This window comes from Palaemon carinicauda, chromosome 1 (assembly GCF_036898095.1).
Source record: "Palaemon carinicauda isolate YSFRI2023 chromosome 1, ASM3689809v2, whole genome shotgun sequence".
Lineage (NCBI taxonomy): Eukaryota > Metazoa > Arthropoda > Malacostraca > Decapoda > Palaemonidae > Palaemon > Palaemon carinicauda.
In genome coordinates this window covers 11515943-11543442 of record NC_090725.1, presented here as the reverse complement: position 1 = coordinate 11543442, position 27500 = coordinate 11515943, and the positions used below count along the sequence as shown (strand labels likewise).

The window sequence follows — 27500 nt, the reverse complement described above, 5'->3', positions numbered from 1 at the left end:
GTGACACATGATTGATGGCATGATTGATCGCGTGACACATGATTGATGGCATGATTGATCGCGTGACACATGACTGATGGCATGATTAACCGCATGACACATGACTGATGGCATGATTAACCGCGTGACACATGATTGATGGCATGATTAACCGCGTGACACATGATTGATGGCATGATTAACCGCGTGACACATGACTGATGGCATGATTAACCGCGTGACACATGATTGATGGCATGATTAACCGCGTGACACATGATTGATGGCATGATTAACCGCGTGACACATGACTGATGGCATGATTAACCGCGTGACACATGATTGATGGCATGATTAACCGCGTGACACATGATTGATGGCATGATTAACCGCGTGACACATGACTGATGGCATGATTAACCGCGTGACACATGATTGATGGCATGATTAACCGCGTGACACATGACTGATGGCATGATTAACCGCGTGACACATGATTGATGGCATGATTAATCGCATGACACAAGATTGATGGCATGATTAATCCCATGACACAAGATTGATGGCATGATTAATCGCATGACACAAGATTGATGGCATGATTAACCGCGTGACACATGATTGATGGCATGATTAATCGCATGACACATGATTGATGGCATGATTAACCACATGACACATGATTGATGGCATGATTAACCACATGACACATGATTGATGGCATGATTAATCACATGGCACATGATTGATGGCATGATTAACCACATGACACATGATTGATGGCAGGATTAACCGCGTGACACATGATTGATGGCATGATTGATCGCATGACACATGATTGATGGCATGATTAACCACATGACACATGATTGATGGCATGATTGATCGCATGACACATGACATGATTGATGGTATGATTAACCGCATGACACATGATTGATGGCATGATTGATTGCGTGACACATGAACGATGGGATGATTGATTGCATGACACATGATTGATGGCATGATTAACCGAATGACACATGATTGATGGCATGATTAACCGCACGACACATGATTGATGGTATGATTAACCGTATGACACATGAACAATGGGATGATTGATCGCCAGACAGATGAACAACAATACTAAAGTTGATAAAAAGTACGGTACTGTTGACCCTTATTGCATACATTATAGGGACAGTAAAAAGAAAATAATATTAATATTAATAAAATGATTAAATAAAATTTGCAACTAACATGCAAAAACCAGGAGTAATATTAATAATAATAAAACAGCATGCAAAAGAAGAGTGGTCACACTTTACGTTCAGCCGCGAAGTGATGAAGAGCCGTTACAGAGGCAATACAGATACTCAGAGCTGGTGGAAATTTACAATGACGCCGATCAACTTAATGAGTGCCAGTCGAAGAGGCCTTCTTCTTCTTCTTCTTCCTCTTCATCTTCCTCTTCTTCTTCTTCTCTTCTTTTTCTTCTTCTTCTTGGCAATATCCACCACCCTCTCTATCCCTCCTGATACCATACACTGCCGCAAACCCTTTCCTAAAAACTTTGTAAGCTACACCACAATGCATCACAGAGAACACTGTCTTCAATAAGTGTTGGTTTTTCTCGTTCTTAGTATAGGCCTACTTTCTTTTAAAATGACTCCTCACTAATACAGCCACAAATATATAATGTCTTTTGCTTATTACGATCACCAAGGGCCCAATATGCATCAGGAATATTCTAAACTTTTTCCTTTGAGTCCATCTCGAGGCATCTTTAGACTGAGGCCCAATTTAACTTGAATAACTTAACCCTGAATTCTTGACAGATCTACCATTTTATCGATCATTTTCTGGGGTCACTTTGGGGTCTCAATAGCCCCAACACTCAGTGTTATTAATATTATATTATCATTATCACTAGCTAAGCTACAACCCTAATTAGCAAAGCAGAATGCTCTAAGCACGACGGCCTCAATAGGGAAAATAGTCCCGCAAGGAAAGGGAAAAAAGAAACAGAATAGTGTGCCCGAGTGCACCCTCAAGCAAGAGAACCCTACCCCAAAACAAGGAAAAACCCTGATACGGCCATGGTACTACCCAAGACTAGAGAACAATGGTTTGATTTTGGAGTGTCCTTCTCCTAGAATAGCTGCTTACCGTAGCTAAAGAGTCTCTTCTACCCTTACCAAGTGGAAAGTAGCCACTTAACAATCACAGTGCAGTAGTTAACCACTTCAGTGAGGAAGAATTTTTCGGTTATTCTAATGTTGTCATGTGTATGGGGAAAAAGGACAATGTGTAACGAATAGACTGATTATTAGGCATTGTCTGTACAGATTGCCTTACCTTGTGTAAGACATGGGCTCTTGCCGTTGGGCAGCCCGTAATATTAGGCATGTGTGTGTGTGTACGCGCATGTGTGCGTGAGTAGGCAAAAGGAAAATGAGCCGTAACCAGAGAGAGGGATCCAATGTAGTACTATCTGGGGAGTCAGAGGATCCAATAACTCTTTAGCGTATGTATCTCAACGGGTGGCTGATGCCTTGGCCAACATACTACCTACTAGAGCAGCCAATTTCGGTGTTCTCGTTCATAACACATTGCAGAATTATTATCACTGGCCTCAGCACTTTCACGAGACGAGTTGAAATCTAGATCGACGTCGCTATCGTCAATATCAGACTTGGAATTGGAACTTAAAGAAAACGCAAATCTACACCATCTAGTGTTGACTCTCAGCACTTCGAGCACGCGTTGTTTTACGATCGAAAACCACAGTATTTAGACTACTGCCACTCGATGTGGAGGGTCGAGGATCATCAACACACTCACTATCACTACTCAACATCGTCTAGAGGATTAACAATTCCTAGAATAGCCAATAAACTTTAAAAAAACATATGAAGTTCGGGAGAACTTCAAACTCGACACGGGCGGCGCAAATGTAAACATTAAACAAGAGACTCACGAGTCGGGCAACTGATTCGTTCGCCAGCATTAGTAAAGTCAGGTTTTAACCAGATTGAATACACTTTGCGGTTGAAATATCTTCATAACTTGGATTATCTATAATATATACAGTTGAAATGTTAGAGTTAATGCAAAGTATGATTTTTTGGGCTTTTCAAGGAAAGCTCTAAAAAGTTTTTTTGGGTCGTTGTACAGACTGAACGTCGTATGAAAAGTTTTTTTGAGTCGTTGTATAGACAAAGCATTGTGGAAATCTTTTCTTATTTTCGAGATGGGAAGGCCATAAGGACAAGTGTAAATTATTATTATTATTATTATTATTATTATTATTATTATTATCATATGATGACCAATATAAAACTGGAAAGATAAATACCAACTATGCAATTCTTCCATTACTATTCTCCCCCCACCCCTCTCCTCCTTCAGGTGACTTACAAGGCAACGAGGCGCATTACGAAGCCCTAGTCTCCGACCAGCCCCAGCAAAGTCCCCCTACAGGAGGTTCCACTCCATCTTCACCTCCGGGATGTGGACGCCCCTGGGGAAGAGGAGCCCCGTAGGAGATCCGGTTCAACGCCCAGTCTTCTTCTACGTATAATATGTATTTCCAGGAGTGTTTTAAATTCGTTAGGATTTGATACGAAATGGTCAGGAGTTGATCTCGGCAGTGAAATGGTTTATTTCAGTTTTTGTTTTGTTTTGTGAACGATAATGTAAGATAATAATACTTACTTACTTTCTTACTTCATTAGAATTCAAGGTGATACTTACTGAAGTTGAAGGCCAATTGCAAGATAATCTTCTTACTTACTTTCTTACTTCATTAGAATTTAAAATAATACTTACTGAAGTTGAAGGCCAATTGCAAGATAATCTTACTTACTTTCTTACTTCATTAGAATTCAAGGTGATACTTACTGAAGTTGAAGGCCAATTGCAAGATAACCTTCTTACTTACTTCATTAGAATTTAAAGTAATATTTACTGAAGTTGAAGGCCAATTGCAAGATAACCTTCTTACTTACTTCATTAGAATTTAAAGTAATATTTACTGAAGTTGAAGGCCAATTGCAAGATAACCTTCTTACTTACTTCATTAGAATTTAAAGTAATATTTACTGAAGTTGAAGGCCAATTGCAAGATAACCTTCTTACTTACTTCATTAGAATTTAAAGTAATATTTACTGAAGTTGAAGGCCAATTGCAAGATAACCTTCTTACTTACTTCATTAGAATTTAAAGTAATATTTACTGAAGTTGAAGCCAATTGCAAGATAACCTTCTTACTTACTTCATTAGAATTTAAAGTAATATTTACTGAAGTTGAAGGCCAATTGCAAGATAACCTTCTTACTTACTTCATTAGAATTTAAAGTAATATTTACTGAAGTTGAAGGCCAATTGCAAGATAACCTTCTTACTTACTTTATTAGAATTTAAAGTAATATTTACTGAAGTTGAAGGCCAATTGCAAGATAACCTTCTTACTTACTTCATTAGAATTTAAAGTAATACTTTGTGAAGTTTAAGGCCAATTGCAAGATAACCTTCTTACTTACTATTCTTACTTCATTAGAATTTAAAGTAATACTGACTGAAGTTGAAGGCCAATTGCAAGATAATCTTCTTATTTACTTTCTTACTTCTTTAGAATTCAAAGTAATACTTACTGAAGTTAAAGGCCATTCAAAGTAATACCTTGTGAAATTTAAGGCCAATTGCAAGATTTATTTCTTAGAATTCAAAGTAATACTATGTGAAATTTAAGCTGAATAGCATTTATGTTCTTATAAGCATGTGCTTTACTACTATAAAATAGACCATTCTCTATCTATCTATCTATCTATTATAAACATCTGTCTATCTGGTTACCTATCTATCGTTTCGAGAAAATGTCTCTCTCTCTCTCTCTCCCTCTCCTTTATATTAACCCTTTTCCCTACCAAAAGTCTTTAAACTCTCTCTCTCTCTCTCTCTCTCTCTCTCTCTCTCCTCTCTCTCTCTCTCTCTCTCTCTCCCTCCTTTATATTGACCCTTTTCCCTACCAAAAGTCTTTAAACTCTCTCTCTCTCTCTCTCTCTCTCTCTCTCTCTCCTCTCTCTCTCTCTCTCTCTCTCTCTCTTTTATATTGACCCTTTTCCCTACCAAAAGTCTTTAAACTCTCTCTCTCTCTCTCTCTCTCTCTCTCTCTCTCTCTCTCTCTCTCTCTCTCTCTCTCTCTCTCTCTCTCTCTCTTATCTAACTGCCAAGGTATTACACATTTGAAAAGTATTTTATTTTATGTTTCATTTAACTCACTTTTTTTCAGACAAAAACATCTAAAACTTATAGATAATGAAATAGTTTTAGGGAATTTTCTAGTTTAATTTCTTCCTCAAAATCCTACTCAGATGCTGTTTAATATTTTAGTAAATATAAATTCTAAAATATTCAGTAAAATTCAGAATTGCCACCATATAAAAATAAAGGCAAGGTTACGCTATCAGAATGCCATCATTTATAATGAAATAAATATTTCTAAATTAGATCTTAGATAATACAGCATATCGCTTTAATAATACGAGAAATCCCTGTAAGTTTAAAAACTATACATTGAGATGTATCTCAGAGGACTTGAAATGACCAAGCAAAAAATTGATAATAAATATTATTCAGAGAATATGTGTATTTTTTCCTCCCCTTATTTATTAATTGATAATTCTTGCTATTAAAATGTTAAATATGTACTTTGATATATCATTACCTGTTTTGCGTAGCTGAAGACTAAATAACGTATTGTATATGTTCCTGCTAGGACTGACTTTAAAAGGGGATTTGAGGTACCTCATACTTTAAATGTATCCTATGTTAGAATGGAGACGTGAGCCTCATCCTTCATGTCATTGTTCCCTGACCAATCACCATGAGCCGGATTCATGACGTCATTACTCCCTAACCAATCACCATGAACCTGATCCATGATGTCATTGGTCCCTGACCAATCACCATGAACCTGATCCATGATGTCATTGTCCCTGACTAATCACCATGAGCCTGATCCATGATGTCATTGGTCCCTGACCAATCACCATGAGCCTGATCCATGATGTTATTGTCCCTGACTAATCACCATGAGCATGATCCATGACGTCATTACTCACTGACCAATCACAATGGGCTTGATCCATGATGTCATCGTTCCCTGCCCAATCACCATAAGCCTGGTCCATAATGTCATTTCTCGCTGGCCAATCATCATGAGCCTGATCCATGATGTCATTAGTCCCTGACCAATCACCATGAGCCTGATCCATGACGTCATTAGTCCCTGACCAATCACCATGAGCCTGATCCATGATTTCATTAGTCCCTGACCAATCACCATGAGCCTGATCCATGACGTCATTACTCACTGACCAATCACTATGGGCTTGATCCATGATGTCATTGCTCCCTGCCCAATCACCATGAGCCTGATCCATAATGTCATTTCTCGCTGGCCAATCACCATGAGCCTGATCCATGATGTCATTGTTCCCTAGCCAATCGCCATGAACCTGATCTATGATGTCATTGCTCCCTGACTAATCACCATGAGCCTGATCCATGATGTCATTGGTCCCTGACCAACACCATGAGCCTAATCCATAATGTCATTGCTCCCTGCCCAATCACCATGAACGTGATCCATGATGTCATTGTCACTGACTAATCACCATGAGCCTGATCCATGATGTCATCGCTCCCTGACCAATCACCATGAACCTGATCCATGATGTCATTGTCCCTGACCAATCACCATGAACCTGATCCATGATGTCATTGTCCCTGACCAATCACCATGAGCCTGATCCATGATGTCATCACTCCCTGACCAATCACCATGAACCTGATCCATGATGTCATCGCTCCCTGACCAATCACCATAAGCCTGATCCTTGATGTCATTGCTTGCTGGCCAATCGCCATGAGCCTGATCCATGATGTCAATTTTTTCGCACACAGTTAAGAGAAAATTGAAATAAAGTATCCAAATATGAGGATAAATAAATAAAAAAAATCTATAGATAACATTTATTAAATGATTAACTTGGAACAATGTACTTCAACATTTCAAAAAGTAAATTTTCATTTTCCAAACAATAAAATAATCGAATCTTTGTTGCTATTTACTTTAAACTGTTCATTTCTTTCAATTGTTGAAGAGCATTACATCATCATCATCATCATCTCCTCCTACACCAGTCGTCTCTACCTTTAATTCAATACTTCTCCACTCAACATAATTTTAAAAAATGCTATAAGAATTGTAATAATATAGTAGAGATTACAAAGCATTTTTCTAAAGATCTGTTCAAGTTGGAATGTCTAATTTTTATATTTTTTTAAAAGAATTTGTTGGCAAAAGAATTATTACTTCAAAGCCAATGTTATGTAGACAATTATTTTCTTTTAATGGACATCATAACAAGACTCAGACAATTAAACATATCCTGTTTGATAAAAAACAAATGGAATTTCTCACTTACAATAATTACAATGGATTTTTTGTATATATTTACAACGTTGGAGAAATACTAACTGTATATTTTTACCTAGCAAGAAAAAATATTACTTTTAAGTTGATGAGACTTATCTCTCTCTCTCTCTCTCTCTCTCTCCTCTCTCTCCTCTCTCTCTCCTCTCTCTCTCTCTCTCTCTCCTCTTCCCTAACAGATATGCAGTTGCAATAATAGTTCATAGAACACGTTGATTCTCTCTCTCTCTCTCTCTCTCTCTCTCTCTCTCTCTCTCTCTCTCTCTCTCTCTCTCTCTCTCAATAAAGATTACTTTTAATTCGATGAAATTTCAGATCCCACAAATCTCTCTCTCTCTCTCTCTCCTCTCTCTCTCTCTCTCTCTCTCTCTCTCTCTCTCTCTCTCAATAAAGATTACTTTTAATTCGATGAAATTTCAGACCCCACAAAAATCTCTCTCTCTCTCTCTCTCTCTCTCTCCCTCTCTCTCTCTCTCTCTCTCTCCTCTCTCTCTCTCTCTCTCTCTCTCTCTCTCTCTCAATAAAGATTACTTTTTAATTCGATGAAATTTCAGATCCCACAAAAATCTCTCTCTCTCTCTCTCTCTTCTCTCTCTCCTCTCTCCTCTCTCTCTCTCTCTCTCTCTCTCTCTCTCTCTCTCTCTCTCTCAATAAAGATTATTTTCATTTCGATGAAATTCCAGATCCCATAAATCTCTCTCTCTCTCTCTCTCTCTCTCTCTCTCTCTCTCTCTCTCTCCTCTCTCTCTCTCTCTCTCTCTCTCAATAAAGATTATTTTCATTTCGATGAAATTCCAGATCCCACAAAAATATCTCTCTCCTCTCTCTCTCTCTCTCTCTCTCTCTCTCTCTCTCTCTCTCTCTCTCTCTCTCTCTCTCTCTCTCTCTCTCTCTCTTTCTCTGTCTTCCCCTTTTAAACGACGTTGTCACACCTATGGCCAGACAGAGGCACGTTCCTCCCGTAGACAGTCCTCACTTGCTCCGTTCCAAACTGCCCGTAGATGTAGACGTACTCCGAAGGGAATCCTAGGGACTTGAGCGAATACAGACAGGCGATGCTCATAGTAGGACCTCCGCACATCACAATCTGTCAAAGGGACGTCCGTCAATATGGGGTTCTTTAAGTCGGGGTAAATAGACAGACTTTGCCTTTATTAAATTTTTTTTTTTTTTTTTTTTTTTTTTTTTACTGTCGGAGTTACCATGCTTTTAATAGGCCTATTATATTTTTCGACTTAGAGCTGAGGGTTATGATAATAATAATAATAATAATAATAATAATAATAATAATAATAACAGATATATAGATAGATAAAAAATAAAACAATGAAGCTCACAAAGTAAAATGCAATTAAATTAGATGAGTGATTTTACTGTTAATTATATAATTATATAATTATATAGTTATATAATTGTATAATTATATGATTATATAATTATATAATTATATAATTATATAATTATATAATTTATAATTATATAATTATATAATTATATAATTATATAATTATATAATTTCAGTAGAAGAAAATTTCATAAGAAGAAGAAATAGAAAATTTCAGAGGAAGAAATGGATAATTTCAGAAGAAGAAGAAAATTACATAAGATGAAGAAGATGAAAAAAAAATTACAAAAGAAGATGATTTCAGAGGAAGAAATTGAGAATTTCAGAAGAAGAAGAAGAAGAAAAAGAAGAAGAAGAAAATTACAAAAGAAGAAAATTACAAAAGAAGAAGAAAATTTCACAAAAAGAAGAAAATTTCAGAAGAAGAAGAAGAAGATGAAGAAAATTACAAAAGTAGAAGATGATTTCAGAGGAAGAAATTGAGAATTTCAAAGGAAGAAAATTACAAAAGAAGAAGAAAATTTCCTAAGAAAAAAATTTCAGAAGAAGAAGAAAGACGTCAACAAACCTTATGCTTATATCCATTAGGTTTCGTGACGTGCTTGTCAATCATCTCGGTGTCGATAAAGCCCTCTTCCCCTTCCCACTTCTCGGGAGTTTCGGCCAAAGTGTACACGAGGTCGAGTCTGGAATCTTTGGCTGAAAAGGAGGACGTAAGATGAGGTTGGTAACAGTGACATTAAAACTTAATACTTAATATATTAATACTTCATATTACATTGATACATTATATTATATTACATTAATATTATATTACATTAATATCATATTTTATTATATTACATTAATACATTAATACTTAATAATTATCTTTGAGTTTGTCAATATATTTTCACGTATTGCTGTACAACTCTAGTACTTTTTATTATTTTTTTTCAATAAGAATTTCTCCAATATGATAAAGAGCAAGTGTCTGGATTTATAAATATATATATATATATATATATATATATATATATATATATATATATATATATATATATATATATATATATATATATATATATATATAGGTACTTTACTGTTATTGGCCAACCACTAATTCTATGTTTTTAGGTTAGGTTAGGTTAGGTTAGGTTAATCTGTAGGTGGATAAAATCATAACCTAACCTAACCTAACTTGACCTAAAAAGTAGTATTGGGGTTGAATCGGAAATTAGTGGTGGGGCAATAACAGGAAAGTACTAATATGTATATATATATATATATATATATATATATATATATATATGCATATATGCATGTATATATATATATATATATATATATATATACATACTGTATATATATATATATATATATATATATATATATATATATATATATGTATCTATATATATACATGCATATATGCATGTATATACATACATATATATACACATATATTCATGTATATATATATATATATATATATATATATATATGTACTGCATATATATATGTATATACATACATATATATACATACATATTCATGTATATATATATGTATATGTATATATATATATATATATATATATATATATATATATATATATATATATACATATACAGTATATATGTATCTTGTCACGCTCAGGGCAAGAGAGGGCCAGTCATACTCTACTGAGAAGGAGTACCGCGAGAGGTACACTCGGAAACCACACTCTCCCACAAATTGCCGAACCAGCGGATTGTAGCTAAGAAACCTAAGTATTTAGACAGCATTTTGACATACACACACATACACACACACACACACACACACAACGTCCTTGTTTATTTATTTACCAGCGTAATTATCCAGCTCATCCCGATAAAGGATCTCAGTGTAGTTCTCAGAGAAGTAGATGAGTTTGATCTTGGTCCTGTCATTAGGATTATTCATGATGTATCTTATAAGCTGCATGCCTGGAGTTATACCTCCCCCAGAAGCCAGGAGTGTTAGATGGTGGAGTTTGTTGGGCTCGTACTCGAAGCCTCCGGATGGTCCTTGAAAGTCGATTTTGTCGCCTGTACGTGTAAAAGAAAATAATGATAATAATGAGAATTAATACTATTGAATAGATAAAAGAATAACTTAGACGAATTGATATATATATATATATATATATATATATATATATATATATATATATATATATATATATATATATATATATATATGTATATATATATATATATATATATATATATATATATATATATATATATATATATATATTAATGATAAGAATTAATATTATTAAATAGATAAAAGAATAACTTAGACGAATTGATATATATATATATATATATATATATATATATATATATATATATACATATATATCTATGTATATATATATATATATATATATATATATATATATATATATATATATATATACATATATACATATATATATATATATATATATATATATATATATATATATATAGATAGATAGATATGTATATATATATATATATACATGTATTTATATATATATATATATATATATATATATATATATATATATATATATATATATATATATACTGTATATATATATATATGTATATATGTATATAATTATTAAACGAAGAATTTAATGTTTTGACTTTGTCACCTGTACGTGTAAAAAAAATTAAAAAAAAATTAATATTACTTTATAGATAAAAGAACAAATTAGATAAATTAATATACATATATGAATAATTATTAAACGAAGATTGTAATGTGCCGACTTTGTCACCAGTAAAAATAAAAAAAAAAATAAAAAAATAAGAATCAAAATTACTAAACAGATGAATTAATAAATTAGATAAATTGATATACATTTGTAGGTAATTATTAAACGATGAAAATAATGTAGTTAATAATTGTAAAATCACATCGTAATGATAATATATTGCGTGTTTAAGATATACTTCATTATATTGCCTAAGCCATGTCTTCGTTTTATAGTATTTTTTGGAATTTTATTAAAGCTTCAAGGTTATTATTTTTATTCATATTACAGCAGAATAAGTATATAATAATTTTAATCAATATATATATACATATATATACACATAAATTTAGATTCATATGTATATATATTGCATATATCTATACATATATATGCATAATATATATATATATATATATATATATATATATACTTAAATCGAAATTTATATGCATATATTGTATATATATATATATATATATATATATATATATATATATATATATATATATATATATATATATATATATATATTTATATATATACATATATATAATCACAAGGATGGTGAGGTTGAAGCGACCAAAGAAACTAACGAATCTAAGCTGGACTCGAACCCCAATCTGGCGTTCAACAGTCAGAGACGTTACCACATCGTTATTGTCATTATCATTGTTATTGTTGTTATTATTGTTGTTGTTGTTGTTGTTGTTGTTATTGTTATTATTGTTATTGTTGTTGTTGTTACTTACCTGGCTTGAGCGCTTTGAAGTGCTGTGAGATCAATCCCTGGGTCTCGAACCGCAACACCAGTTCGATCTTACCGAAATCATCCGGCCGCGAAACGGGCGAAAAGTAGCGAGTTTGGTCCTTTCCTTTTATGTTCACTTTCACCTGTAGGATGATAATGAGGATGATGAGGTTCGGTGATAATGATGCTCATTATTGGGGTGATTATCCTTTTTCATGTTATATAATTATCCTTCCTAATCATCTTTATTCTGCAGCAGATATAGCTATAAAGGATTCATTTTTTATATTTTAATTATCTTTCTCTATGTTCATTTTCACCTGCAGGATGATAATGAGGTTGGGTGACAATGATCCTCATTACTAGGATAATTATCCCTTTTCATAATATATAATTATCCTTCCTAATCATCTGTATTCTGCAGTAGATATAGCTATAAACGATTCATTTTTTATATTTTAATTATCTTTCTTTATGTTCATTTTCACCTGCAGGATGATAATGAGGATAATGAGGTTCGGGGATAATGACTGCCATAATTAGGATAATTATCCTTTTTCATGTTATATAATTATCCTTCCTAATCATCTTTATTCTACAGCAGATATATCTATAAAGAATTCATTTTTTATATTTTAATTATCTTTCTCTATGTTAATTTTCACCTGAAGGATGATAATGAGGTTCGGTGATAATGATGCTCATTATTAGGATATTTATCCTTTTTCATATGATATAATTATCCTTCGTAATCATCTTTATTCTACAGCAGATATAGCTATAAACGATTCATTTTTTATATTTTAATTATCTTTCTTTATGTTCATTTTCACCTGAAGGATGATAATGAGGTTCGGTGATAATGATGCTCATTGTTAGGATAATTATCCTTTTTCATATTATATAATTACCCTTCGTAATCATCTGTATTCTACAGCAGATATATCTATAAAGTCATTTTTTATCTACATGACCTACACGACCTACATACAGAGAAATCTATAGATGAACATATCCTACATACCACAATGTACTGGCCGGGGAAACAGCCTGTGTGATCTGTAGGTTTGGGCAGGTCAAAGACGAAGGAGGCCATTTTGTCGCTGACGGGAGTGTGTGACCTCAGGACGAGTGGAATCCAAGAATCAGGTCGCAGCGCTGGTCCGTGGCTGACCCCATCCGCTGTTTTGATGACCTGAGTTAAAAAGGAAAATAGATTTATATGTGGTTGATGATTGGCTGAATGCCCAATGACATCAATTTAATAAATTCTTTATCAAAATAAAAGTATCCGATTTAGTAAATGTATCATAGAAGATAGAAACAGATATATAGACTATATATCTCCAGCTTAATGCTAAACATCACAACGACATTATGTTAATAAATTCTTATTTCAAAGACTTCCTATCCGGAAAAGGGAATGAATATACAGTACTTCTAGAAATTCCTACCTGGAAAAAAAGAAATATTAACCTTCCAAAACTTCCTACCTGGAAAAGTGAATATACTTCTAAGAGCTACTCCTACCTGGAAAATTTATTATCTCTCCAAGACTTCCTACCTGGAACTCCTACCTGAAAAAGTGAGTGTGCTTCTAGGACCTTTCACCTCATAAAGCAAATATCCTTCCAGAAGATCCTACCTGGTTATTCACTGCTGGGGGACATGTGTTGAAGGGGTTTTCGAAGTCAGTGTCCTGGAAGGGATGTTTTGCCTCCTCTCCCTTCTCCTCCGTCTCGACATCCTTCAGGAGATTCAGGGCCAACTCCTTCCTCTCCTGTAAGGTCATCTTCTTCATTTCGTGGTGGATGGCGCGTTTGTTGGGAACCTGCTCCCTGAAGAAAAAGAAATCTAGCTGAATTTCAGGTATGATATAAACACTGAACCTATTTTTCATATGAGAATTGATGTATGGAAAAGAAAGATGTTTAGGCACAACGTTCAGTCTTGAGACAAAAAAGGTCATTTAGCACATAGGTACAAAAGTTCAGAGGTTGTTCAGAGCTGGAACCTGAGAGGCCATTTAGCACATAGGTACAAAAGTTCAGAGGTTGTTCAGAGCTGGGACCTGAGAGGTCATTTAGCACCTAGGTACGAAAGTTCAGAGGTTGTTCAGAGCTGGGACCTGAGAGGCCATTTAGCACCTAGGTACGAAAGTTCAGAGGTTGTTCAGAGCTGGGACCTGAGAGGCCATTTAGCACCTAGGTACGAAAGCTCAGAGGTTGTTCAGAGCTGGGACCTGAGAGGCCATTTAGCACCTAGGTACGAAAGCTCAGAGGTTGTTCAGAGCTGGGACCTGAGAGGCCATTTAGCACCTAGGTACGAAAGCTCAGAGGTTGTTCAGAGCTGGGACCTGAGAGGCCATTTAGCACCTAGGTACAAAAGCTCAGAGGTTGTTAAGAGCTGGGACCTGAGGGGCCATTTAACCCCTAGGTACGAATGTTCAGAGGTTGTTCAGAGCTGGGACCTGAGAGGCCATGTAGCACCTAGGTACAAAAACTCATATGTTGTTAAGAGATGGGACCAGAAAGGCCATTTACCACCTAGGTACGAAAGCTCAGAGATTGTTAAGAGCTGGGACCTGAGAGGCCATTTAGCACCTAGGTACGAAAGTTCAGAGGTTGTTCAGAGCTGGAACCTGAGAGGCCATTTAGCACCTAGGTACCAGAGGTTGTTAAGAGCTGGGACCTGAGAGGCCACTTAGCACCTAGGTACAAAAGCTCAGAGGTTGTTCAGAGCTGGGACCTGAGAGGCCATTTAGCACCTAGGTACAAAAGCTCAGAGGTTGTTCAGAGCTGGGACCTGAGAGGCCATTTAGCCCCTACGTACGAAGGCTCAGGGGTTGTTCAGAGCTGGGACCTGAGAGGCCATTTAGCCCCTAGGTACGAAAGCTCAGAGGTTGTTAAGAGCTGGGACCTGAGAGGCCATTTAGCACCTAGGTACGAAAGCTCAGAGGTTGTTCAGAGCTGGGACCTGAGAAGCCATTTAGCACCTAGGTACAAAAGTTCAGAGGTTAAGAGCTGGGACCTGAGAGGCCATTTAGCACCTAGGTACAAAAGCTCAGAGGTTGTTCAGAGCTGGGACCTGAGAGGCCATTTAGCACCTAAGTACGAAAGTTCAGAGGTTGTTCAGAGCTGGGACCTGAGAGGCCATTTAGCACCTAGGTACGAAAGCTCAGAGGTTGTTCAGAGCTGGGACCTAAGAGGCCATTTAGCACCTAGGTACGAAAGCTCAGAGGTTGTTCAGAGCTGGGACCTGAGAGGCCATTTAGCACCTAGGTACGAAAGCTCAGAGGTTGTTCAGAGCTGGGACCTGAGAGGCCATTTAGTACCCACAGTAGATTCAAAAGTTCAAAGCCGTTGAACAGATATATTGAACAAATTAAACAGTGAGAATCTACTTATAGAAACAAATGCTGTTTCAGTTCTTCGCTAAAAGCATCGTAACTGAACTAATTTACGTATCAAATGAATATCAATGGGGTTAGGATAAAAAAAAAAAAAAAAAAGCTGGGATTCGAGACACTTAATCAGTAGCTCCGAAAACCTGAAGGAAGAATAAATAAAGGACCCTAGATAAAAAGAAATCTTAGACTAACTAGCTGTGTATAACTAAATTCTACTAAAGAACAATTCAAACTGCTGTAAAAGATAGGATATTTTAAACAGAATTAGAGAAAATAAAAGAAACCCTTTACAAATAAAAAAAGTCACTAACCAATAGTCGAGGACTTCCATCCCCATGAGGCACGTCTTCCCCACAAACTGTCGCAGGACCTCGTTGGAGGGACCCATGACCCATCCTGCCTTGCCATCGCGAAGGAGGCGCTCTATTCCGAGTTCGAGCTGAAAAGGATAAGGACGTTTAAGTTATTGATTGATTGATTTGAGGTTTTCTGGCATCCTTCTTTGATAGTTCGTTCTTCTAAAGCTAGTTTCTTATAGGGTGGAGAGAGGGGAAGGCTAAAGTTCAGGTGGAAAGGCTGAATTATTGAATGACATGAAGGAAATGAGTCTCAGAGAACAAGATGTACAGGGCAGAGGAAGATAGGGAAGGCTGACAAAAAGATGTATTGGGCAGAGGAAGATGGATAAGGCTGACAACAAAATGAATAGGACAGAGGAAGATGGTGAAGGCTGACAACAAGATGTATTGGGCAGAGGAAGATGGATAAGGCTGACAACAAGATGAATAGGACAGAGGAAGATGGTGAAGGCTGACAACAAGATGTATTGGGCAGAGGAAGATGGATAAGGCTGACAACAAGATGAATAGGACAGAGGAAGATGGTGAAGGCTGACAACAAGATGTATTGGGCAGAGGAAGATGGATAAGGCTGACAACAAGATGAATAGGACAGAGGAAGATGGTGAAGGCTGACAACAAGATGTACAGGACAGAGGAAGATGGATAAGGCTGACAACAAGATGAATAGGACAGAGGAAGATGGTGAAGGCTGACAACAAGATGTACAGGACAGAGGAAGATGGTGAAGGCTGACAACAAGATGTACAGGACAGAGGAAGATGGATAAGGCTGACAACAAAATGAATAGGACAGAGGAAGATGGTGAAGGCTGACAACAAGATGTATTGGGCAGAGGAAGATGGATAAGGCTGACAACAAGATGAATAGGACAGAGGAAGATGGTGAAGGCTGACAACAAGATGTACAGGACAGAGGAAGATGGTGAAGGCTGACAACAAGATGTATTGGGCAGAGGAAGATGGATAAGGCTGACAACAAGATGAATAGGACAGAGGAAGATGGTGAAGGCTGACAACAAGATGTACAGGACAGAGGAAGATGGATAAGGCTGACAACAAGATGAATAGGACAGAGGAAGATGGTGAAGGCTGACAACAAGATGTACAGGACAGAGGAAGATGGTGAAGGCTGACAACAAGATGAATAGGACAGAGGAAGATGGTGAAGGCTGACAACAAGATGTATTGGGCAGAGGAAGATGGATAAGGCTGACAACAAGATGAATAGGACAGAGGAAGATGGTGAAGGCTGACAACAAGATGTATTGGGCAGAGGAAGATGGATAAGGCTGACAACAAGATGAATAGGACAGAGGAAGATGGTGAAGGCTGACAACAAGATGTACAGGACAGAGGAAGATGGTGAAGGCTGACAACAAGATGTACAGGACAGAGGAAGATGGTGAAGGCTGACAACAAGATGTATTGGGCAGAGGAAGATGGATAAGGCTGACAACAAGATGAATAGGACAGAGGAAGATGGTGAAGGCTGACAACAAGATGTACAGGACAGAGGAAGATGGATAAGGCTGACAACAAGATGAATAGGACAGAGGAAGATGGTGAAGGCTGACAACAAGATGTACAGGACAGAGGAAGATGGTGAAGGCTGACAACAAGATGTACAGGACAGAGGAAGATGGATAAGGCTGACAACAAGATGAATAGGACAGAGGAAGATGGTGAAGGCTGACAACAAGATGTACAGGACAGAGGAAGATGGTGAAGGCTGACAACAAGATGTACAGGACAGAGGAAGATGGATAAGGCTGACAACAAGATGAATAGGACAGAGGAAGATGGTGAAGGCTGACAACAAGATGTACAGGACAGAGGAAGATGGTGAAGGCTGACAACAAGATGTACAGGACAGAGGAAGATGGATAAGGCTGACAACAAGATGAATAGGACAGAGGAAGATGGTGAAGGCTGACAACAAGATGTACAGGACAGAGGAAGATGGTGAAGGCTGACAACAAGATGAATAGGACAGAGGAAGATGGTGAAGGCTGACAACAAGATGTATTGGGCAGAGGAAGATGGATAAGGCTGACAACAAGATGAATAGGACAGAGGAAGATGGTGAAGGCTGACAACAAGATGTATTGGGCAGAGGAAGATGGATAAGGCTGACAACAAGATGAATAGGACAGAGGAAGATGGTGAAGGCTGACAACAAGATGTACAGGACAGAGGAAGATGGTGAAGGCTGACAACAAGATGTACAGGACAGAGGAAGATGGTGAAGGCTGACAACAAGATGTATTGGGCAGAGGAAGATGGATAAGGCTGACAACAAGATGAATAGGACAGAGGAAGATGGTGAAGGCTGACAACAAGATGTACAGGACAGAGGAAGATGGATAAGGCTGACAACAAGATGAATAGGACAGAGGAAGATGGTGAAGGCTGACAACAAGATGTACAGGACAGAGGAAGATGGTGAAGGCTGACAACAAGATGTACAGGACAGAGGAAGATGGTGAAGGCTGACAACAAGATGTACAGGACAGAGGAAGATGGTGAAGGCTGACAACAAGATGTACAGGACAGAGGAAGATGGTGAAGGCTGACAACAAGATGTACAGGACAGAGGAAGATGGTGAAGGCTGACAACAAGATGTATTGGGCAGAGGAAGATGGATAAGGCTGACAACAAGATGAATAGGACAGAGGAAGATGGTGAAGGCTGACAACAAGATGTACAGGACAGAGGAAGATGGTGAAGGCTGACAACAAGATGTATTGGGCAGAGGAAGATGGATAAGGCTGACAACAAGATGAATAGGACAGAGGAAGATGGTGAAGGCTGACAACAAGATGTACAGGACAGAGGAAGATGGTGAAGGCTGACAACAAGATGTACAGGACAGAGGAAGATGGTGAAGGCTGACAACAAGATGTATTGGGCAGAGGAAGATGGATAAGGCTGACAACAAGATGAATAGGACAGAGGAAGATGGTGAAGGCTGACAACAAGATGTACAGGACAGAGGAAGATGGTGAAGGCTGACAACAAGATGTATTGGGCAGAGGAAGATGGATAAGGCTGACAACAAGATGAATAGGACAGAGGAAGATGGTGAAGGCTGACAACAAGATGTACAGGGCAGAGGAAGATAGGGAAGGCTGACAAAAAGATGTATTGGGCAGAGGAAGATGGATAAGGCTGACAACAAGATGTATAGGACAGAAGAAGATGGTGAATGCTAACAACAAGATGTACAGGACAGAGGAAGATGGGGAATGCTAACAGCAAGATGTATAGGACAGAGAAAGATGGGGAAGGCCGACAACAAGATGTACATGACAGAGGAAGATAGGGGAAGGCTGACAATAAGATGTGTAGGACAGAGAAAGATGGGGAAGGCCGACAACAAGATGTACATGACAGAGGAAGATAGGGGAAGGCTGACAATAAGATGTATAGGACAGAGAAAGATGGGGAAGGCCGACAACAAGATGTACATGACAGAGGAAGATAGGGGAAGGCTGACAATAAGATGTGTAGGACAGAGGAGGATGTAGAAGCTTGACAACAAGATGTGCAGGACAGAGGAAGATGGAGAAAACTGACAACAAGATATACAGGACAGAGGAAGATAGAGAATGCTGACAACTAGATGCACAGGACAGAGGAAGATAGAGAAGGCTGACAACAAGATGTACAGGATAGAGGAAGATAGAGAAGGCTGACAACAAGATGTACAGGATAGAGGAAGATAGAGAAGGCTGACAACAAGATGTACAGGATAGAGGAATATAGAGAAGGTTAAGTAGAAACCGAAGCCCAATATAAAAATGGGAAAAAGTAGAGGCAAAGAAGATTATAGGGAAGCTGGAGGGATGTCACAACATGAATAAGACCTTCTTTACTCGTAGTTTCTTCATTGATTGGTAGGTTTATTTACTCAATCTGTCAATTGCAATGATCTGCCTTAAAGTTAGATTATATCTAAAAGTCAAAATTGCTATTGTTAATAGTAATTATATGAATTACATTAGAAAGGATAGCATGTTAATTTGATTATTATTATTATTATTATTATTATTATTATTATTACTTACTAAACTACAACCATAGTTGGAAAAGCAGGACGCGATAAGCCCGGGGGCTCTAGCAAGGAAAAATAGCCCAGTGAGGAAAGGAAGCAAGGAAATACATACACAACTAAAGAAGTAATGAACAATCAATATAAATTATTTTGAGAACAGCAACGAACGACACCAGCAAATAACAGATGCTGCTTTGCGTAGGAAGCATAATGTCACGTAATGACGTCATCAAACATGACGTCATCAAACATGGCGTCCTCATTTCTCTTTGATTCGTGTGTGACGTCATCAGAAATTGCGTTTAGTAAGAGGAAAAAAGACCAGCTTTGTTCGCCTCATTCGTATTGTTTCTTAGATCTCTGGATGAAAGCGCTTCATTTAGTCAACAGTTATTGGGTTTTGAGGTCACTTACTGACATCAGCTTTACTTCATAGGGTGATACGTATTACTTCTAAGGATGATACGTCTTACTTAATAGGGAGATACGTATTACGTATGATATGTATTACCTCGTAGGATAATCAATTATCGAGTAATCTAAAATACATTCTAGCAAATTGTTTAATATAATATAAGCATTACAATTCAGTAAATACTAGGTTGGCCAGGGCACCAGCCACCCGTTGAGATACAAGAGAGTGTTAGTGGAAACTTTGACTGGTCAGACAGTACTACATTGGATCTTTTTTTCCTTTTGCCTACATATACATCGAATAGTTTGGCCATATTCTTAGGTAGTAAGTTGGCCAGGGCACCAGCCACCTATTGAGATACTACAGCAAGAGAGTTATTAGAAACTTTGACTGGCCTTACAGTACTACATTGGATCCTTCTCTCTGGTTACGGTACATTTTCCTTTTGCCTACACATACATCGAATAGTCTGGCCTATTCTTTACATATTTTTAGGTAGTAGGTTGGCCAGGGCACCAGCCACCCATTGAGATACTACAGCAAGAGAGTTATTGAAAACTTTGACTGGCCTTACAGAACTACATTGGATCCTTCTCTCTGGTTACGGTTCAATTTCCTTTTGCCTACACATACACCGAATAATCTGGCATATTCTTTACATATTTTTAGGTAGTAGGTTGGCCAGTGCACCAGCCACCCATTGAGATACTACCACAAGAGAGTTATTAGAAACTTTGACTGGCCATACAGTACTACATTGGATCCTCCTCTCTGGTTACGGTTCATTTTCCTGTGGCCTACACATACCCGAATAGTCTGGCCTATTCTTTACATATTTTTAGGTAGTAGGTTGGCCAGGGCACCAGCCCCCCGTTGAGATACAAGAGAGTTATTGAAAACTTTGACTGGCCAGACAGTACTACATTGGATCCTTCTCTCTGGTTACGGTTCATTTTCCTTTTGCCTACACATAGGCTACACCGAATAGTCTGGCCTATTCTTTACATATTTTTAGGTAGTAGGTTGGCTAGGGCACCAGCCACCCATTGAGATATTACCGCAAGAGAGTTATTGGAAACTTTGACTGGCCTTACAGAACTACATTGGATCCTTCTCTCTGGTTACGGTTCATTTTCCACATACACCGAAAAGTCTGGCCTATTCTTTACAGATTCTCCTCTGGCCTCATACACATGACAACACCAAGATTACCAAATAATTCTTCTTCACCTTGTTTCCTTTTCTCACTGGGCTATTTTTTCCCTGTTGGAGCCCTTGGGCTTATAGCGTTCTACTTTACCAACTAGGGTTGTAGCTTAGCCATTAATAATAATATTGATATATCTAAACTACACTGGTTCCGACTACCAGCTTTTACAAATCATAAACTGATAGATTTTTCCTGATTAATTACTGCTAATTAAAAGATTTAATTTATTAATTTATAATAAAAGATTAGAGATATTTTGAGAAAAAATCTGGTGGCCTGTTTAATTGGCTTTTGTATTGTTATCTGGCGTCACAAATGTTTAGGTCAGGTCATGGTAATCTATTTTTTTCTATATTAGTATGCACTTTCTTCAAAATATCTAAATTGATTAGAAAAATCGTTTTATTAATGTACTTGTCAATGAAGTTTCAAAAGACAGAAATTTGCCATAAGAATATACTGATGAGGAGGAAAGTCTACCTTGTAACCCTAAAGAGAAAAGCTTACCTTAACCTTAAGGAGAAAAGCTCACCTTGTAACCCTAAGGAGAAAAGCTTACCTTAACCTTTAGGAGAAAAGCTCACCTAGTAACCCTACGGAGAAAAACTTACCTTAACCTTTAGGAGAAAAACTTACCTTGTAACCCTGAGGAGAAAAGCTTACCTTGTAACCCTGAGGAGAAAAGCTTACCTTGTAACCCTAGAGAAAAAAGTCTTACTTTAACCTTAAGGAGAAAAGCTTAGCTTGTACCCATAAGGAAAAAGCTTACCTTGTAACCCTAAGGATTTTGAAAAGATTACCTTAACCTTAAGGAGAAAAGCTTACCTTGTAACCCTAGGGAAAAAAAGCTTACCTTAACCCTACGGAAAAAAAACTGACCTTGTACCCTAAGGAGAAAAGCTTACCTTAACCTTAAGGAGAAAAGTTTACCTTGTAACCCTAAGGAGATAAGCTTACCTTAACCTTAAGGAGAAAAACTTACCTTGTAACCCTAAGGAGGAAAGACTACCTTAACCCTAAGGAGAAAAGATTACCTAAACCTTAAGAAGAAAAGCTTACCTTGTAACCCTAAGAAGAAAAGCTTACCTTAACCTTAAGGAGAAAAACTTACCTTGTAAACCTAAGAAGGAAAGCTTACCTTACAACCCTAATGATAAAAAACTTACCTTGTAACCAGTTCCACCACAGGTGTGCAGCATCGTGTCCACTATTTGAGACACGTTTTTAGCAGCTACGTACTTGTTCTGCCATAGCCAATGCAGGTAGTTGGTCCTGTTAGAAGGGTAATTAACAGTTAAGGTTCATGTGATGAGCTTATCTCTTCTTAGGATCTACGTTTCTTCCTTGTAAAGAAAAAACTGTCATCAGTCTTAGGCTGAAACAGTTCCTCAGATGCTTGTTAAATTTGCATCTAATGTCAATCATTGATATGTTAGGTTAGGTTAGATTAGGTTAGGATAGGTTAGGCTAGGTTAGGATAGGTTAGGCTAGGTTAGGATAGGTTAGGCTACTTTAAACTGACGTAAGTTGCTAAACAAATCTTGAATTCAACCTTTATTGCAAGTTGCAACTAACTGCAAACTTTGTTTGTTAAATTTACATCTAACATTAACCGTTGATATGTTAGGTTAGGTTAGGCTAGGTTAGGCTACTTTAAACTGACGTAAGTTGCTAAACAAATCTTGAATTCAACCTTTATTGCAAGTTGTAACTAACCACAAACTTTGCTTGTTAAATTTGCATCTAACATTAACAATTGATAGGTTAGTTTAGGTTAGGTTAGGTTAGGCTACTTTAAACTGACGTAAATTGCTAAAAAAATCTTGTATTCAAACTCTATTGGAAGTTGTAACTAACAACAAACTCTACTGAAAATTCAATAAGGAAAATCATATTTCATAAGATTTTATAAATTCTGAGAAATTAAAACCTGTGCTTTTTTAACTTTTACACAATGATGTAGATCTTTTTAAAAACCGTTCTATCAAAAAATTCAATGGAAAAAAAATCATATTTCATAAGATTTTATAAATTCTGAAAAATTAAAACTTGTGCTTTTTTAAATTCTACACAATGATGTTAAATTGTTGATCGTTTTAAACACAGTAAGGAAGTCAATTCCTTCATATTGCAGGGAGCGTTTTATAAGTTTTCCTACGACGGTCTTGCTGTGATTCAACATTTGAAAGTAAATTTATGATTATCACGATCATTAGTGTCAAAACCATTCCAATTTCAAACTTGATACTGTCATAAATATGTATAATAGAGTCAAACTGAACTTTTTATTCCTTTCAATGGACAAGTAGTTTAAGTTTCGTTTTGTCTTGACTGTTATGCATAGCCGTTTCCATAAAACGAATTTCCACTTGTGTCTTTATTCTCTAGTCGTGTTAGTTTGAAAACAAACTATTTGTGCCTGAAAGCAAGAAAGTGTCGTGTGTTAGTGTTAATATCATAAATAGCCCTTTGTTAAAGAATATTTTAATAGTTTATTATGAGCAATAAACAAGAATAATCTCAACGGGGTTGGAATCAGCCACTTTCCTCCTGGTAAGGGTAGAAGAGACTCTTTAGCTATGGTAAGCAGCTCTCCTAGGAGAAGGACACTCCAAATTCAAACCATTGTTCACTAGTCTTGGGTAGTGGCATAGCCTCTGTACCATGGTCTTCCACTCTCTTGGGTTAGAGTTCTCTTGCTTGAGGGTACACTCGAGCCCACTAATCTGTCTCGTTTCTCATCCTCTTGTTTTGTTAAAGTTTTCATAGTTTATATAGGAAATATTTGTTTTAAATGTCATTGTTCTTATTATATATTTCTTTTCCTTGTTTCCTTTCCTCACTGGGCTATTTTCCCTGTTGGGGCCCCCTGGGTTTATAGCATCTTACTTTTCCAACTAGGGTTGTAGCTTAGCTAGTAATAATAATAATAATAATAATAATAATAATAATAATAATAATAATAATAATAATAATTCTCTATCGGTAAAGCGAACGCATATTAGTTAAATGAAAGAACTCGATGTTTTTTGCAATAATAGCTCTTATTCTCCCCTGCCGTAAGGTTGTCTTTTAAGAAATGAACCAAAATCACCAAATGAGTTACAGTTACGTAGTTGTCATTCCTGCCTTCCTCTGTTTAGAGTCCTTGGCTTGCCATAAGCGAAGCTTTCTCAGGCTTCCTTACCGGTACTTCGAATAGTTGGGTGTTTGGCGGTAAGCTGTGTACAAGAAGACTTGAAGATTTGTGTTGCTGGTAAGTAAACAATTGCGTTAAGTATACTTTCACTTGTGTGAGGTTATTTATAATAATTTGATATTTTGTGTTACTTGAGGCCTGTAGATATATGAATTTGTTTCTGTACTTTGAATGTGTTTCAAATATCCATGTCTTAACATGCCAGTTGTTATTTTTCTCTATACTTCAATTTCTTATTTTATTTCCATGTTTCAACTCTGTCTATTTATACTTTCAGGAAAGAAGTCTTTGATCCCCGGATAACCTATCGCTATTAATTGCTAAGCTACAACCCTAATTATAAAAGCAGGATGCTTTTCAAACTTATAAATTGGATTGGAAGCTAAACACAGATTGACTTGATTGACAACGCTGGAATCTGGTGAAGTATTTTTCAGTCTGCACTAAAAGGTGAGCATTAGTTTATATTTCTTCTTTTCAATTCCCCTAAGCAAGCCAGTCCTCCCCGGTTGGGGGCTGCGCCCCCAATTGTGGGAGGACGTTCCCTATAGCGCACGGTAGACCTTAAATTGAAGGTCTACTGTGCGCTATAGGGAGGCTTGCTTTTACCTTAGTTTTAAGTTTTGGTGAGTATTTTAAACTTTTTGTACTTTATTTAGGTTCTGCAGTTTACTTGAAAACCTGTTGATCATAAATCTAATATTCAATTTTAAACGTGATTTTATATAAAACTTTTTCCACATTTTGATATTTATATTCCCATTAGTTTTAAAGTATATTTGATGTATGCTTTGTTAAACATTAATTTTATTGGTAATGTTCTTATTTAATATTAGAAGGGTTTAGATCTCATATGTAGGGATACATAACTTTTACCAGAACCATTACTAATAATGGATATTTTTCAGATTGGATGGCGCGACTTCAAGATGAAATTTTAGAGGGACTTAGTTTTTATCTCAAACTTCTACACAACGAATATTATTTGATTGAACATGGTTACTGGAAATCCTGCGAAGATCAATAAATTCCAAAAGTTTGCTACTGGAGATCCTGCTAAATTCGGACCAAGATGTCCTTGAGTTTTTAAATCTTGCTTTGCACTGGATCGATTATAAATATAATTAGAAATTCTAGGAACTCGGGTTACTGGTAAATTTCTAACTAAGAATATTTTCTTATGGTGGAATGGCATAGTCAAGATCGTTATCTCTACCTACTTTTTTGACTCATGGTGAAATGTCATTAAAAAGATCTACCTACTTTTTTGACTCATGGTGAAATGTCATTAAAAAGATTACTATCTTGACAGATTTTAATAAGTTACATTACTTATTTCAACTTATAACTTTGCGAGATAAAAATCTTGTAAGGCATCTCTGGGAGGAATTCGTAACTTCTTTGGGCTCATTTGGTGAAAAGTTCATTATAATCTGTTAAGCAATCTCTGGTAGATATAAAAACTATCGGTTTCAATTTATGGTACTTGCAAGTTTATAAATCATTAAATTATATAATCTAATAAATATCTTTACGTCATTGTTGTCCTATTTACATAGTCTAAGCTAATACTGGAAGTATGTTCGTAAGTTTGTGTGATTGTATGATTAAATATGGCGTGTATATGTATGAATGTTGAGAAGGTAACCCCTTTTTTTTCCCTTTTTTTTTTTTTTTTTTTTTGTTATATAAAGGGTTTGAAGCTCTCTTAAAATTGAATTCGGCAATTATTTTCATTCAAGTAAAAGGTCAGAATTTGTAATAAGGGAATCTGCTTGATGGCCTCTCAAACAAGGCATTTGTAAAAGGCGAGAACAAAATAGGCAGTTACTTTAAAACATTACTCGTACCGATACTATTGCCGATACTACTTCTTTATTAAATGTCATTATTACTAACTAAGCGACAACCCTAGTGGGTTAAGAAAGATGGTATTATCCTAAGGGCTCCAACAAGGGGGGAAAAGTCCAATGAGGAAAGTATGATAATAGAGAAATATTTTAAGTACTGGTAGCATAAAAACTTATTCATATATAAACTATAGAATGTCACTGTTCAACACAAATGCTTGCGGAAAGTTTGAACTTAAAGTTCTACCGATTTAACTACCCGAATAGGAAGAACGCTACTTGGGCACAGTCTGAATAAAACTTCTAGAATACTATGTAATATTGAGCCTCGTGGCGAAGGCCTAACTATTAGAATTAACTTTATTGCCTTGAACTATTCGCTGATTGAAAAATTATTTGGCGTTTCACAGAAAATGTTCTGAGAATTTGGCGAAGGCCTAACTATTGACTTAATCGCTTTAAACTATTCGCTGATTGAAAAATTATTTGGCGTTTCACAGAAAATGTTCTAAGTTTTATATTGTATATTCTTATAGCGTATCAAACTGAAGTTTAGTGATGCGGCAGTACTTTAAAATACTTGACTACTGTTTTGAAGTTTGGTACTGTTGTTAAACTAAATTTCTTGCTGGTATTGTAGAGGGAAGTAATTTACCATCAGTGTTGACTGAAACATTTGTTGTCAAT

The 27500-nt window shown here is 36.5% G+C and overlaps 2 protein-coding genes across 2 annotated transcripts in view; one reads left to right on the top strand and one right to left on the bottom strand.

Annotated features, from left to right (window-relative positions):
• Nucleotides 1–4166, top strand: part of LOC137639638 (uncharacterized) — a 15294-nt gene extending 11128 nt beyond the window's left edge. Inside the window, exon 4 of the mRNA XM_068372170.1 lies at nt 3376–4166. Within this exon, the coding sequence (XP_068228271.1) occupies nt 3376–3509 (134 nt within the window). The 3' untranslated portion in view covers nt 3510–4166. The remainder of the gene's footprint in view (nt 1–3375) is intronic.
• Nucleotides 4167–8311: 4145 nt separating this feature from the next.
• The window catches only part of LOC137646936 (uncharacterized), a 52204-nt gene continuing 33015 nt past the window's right edge, over nt 8312–27500 (bottom strand). Inside the window, exons 9-16 of the mRNA XM_068380010.1 lie at nt 22931–23036; nt 16035–16162; nt 13960–14152; nt 13339–13509; nt 12316–12457; nt 10641–10862; nt 9380–9510; nt 8312–8553 (exon numbers count right to left, since the gene is read on the bottom strand). Coding sequence (XP_068236111.1) covers nt 8380–8553; nt 9380–9510; nt 10641–10862; nt 12316–12457; nt 13339–13509; nt 13960–14152; nt 16035–16162; nt 22931–23036 — 1267 coding nt within the window. The 3' untranslated portion in view covers nt 8312–8379. The remainder of the gene's footprint in view (nt 8554–9379; nt 9511–10640; nt 10863–12315; nt 12458–13338; nt 13510–13959; nt 14153–16034; nt 16163–22930; nt 23037–27500) is intronic.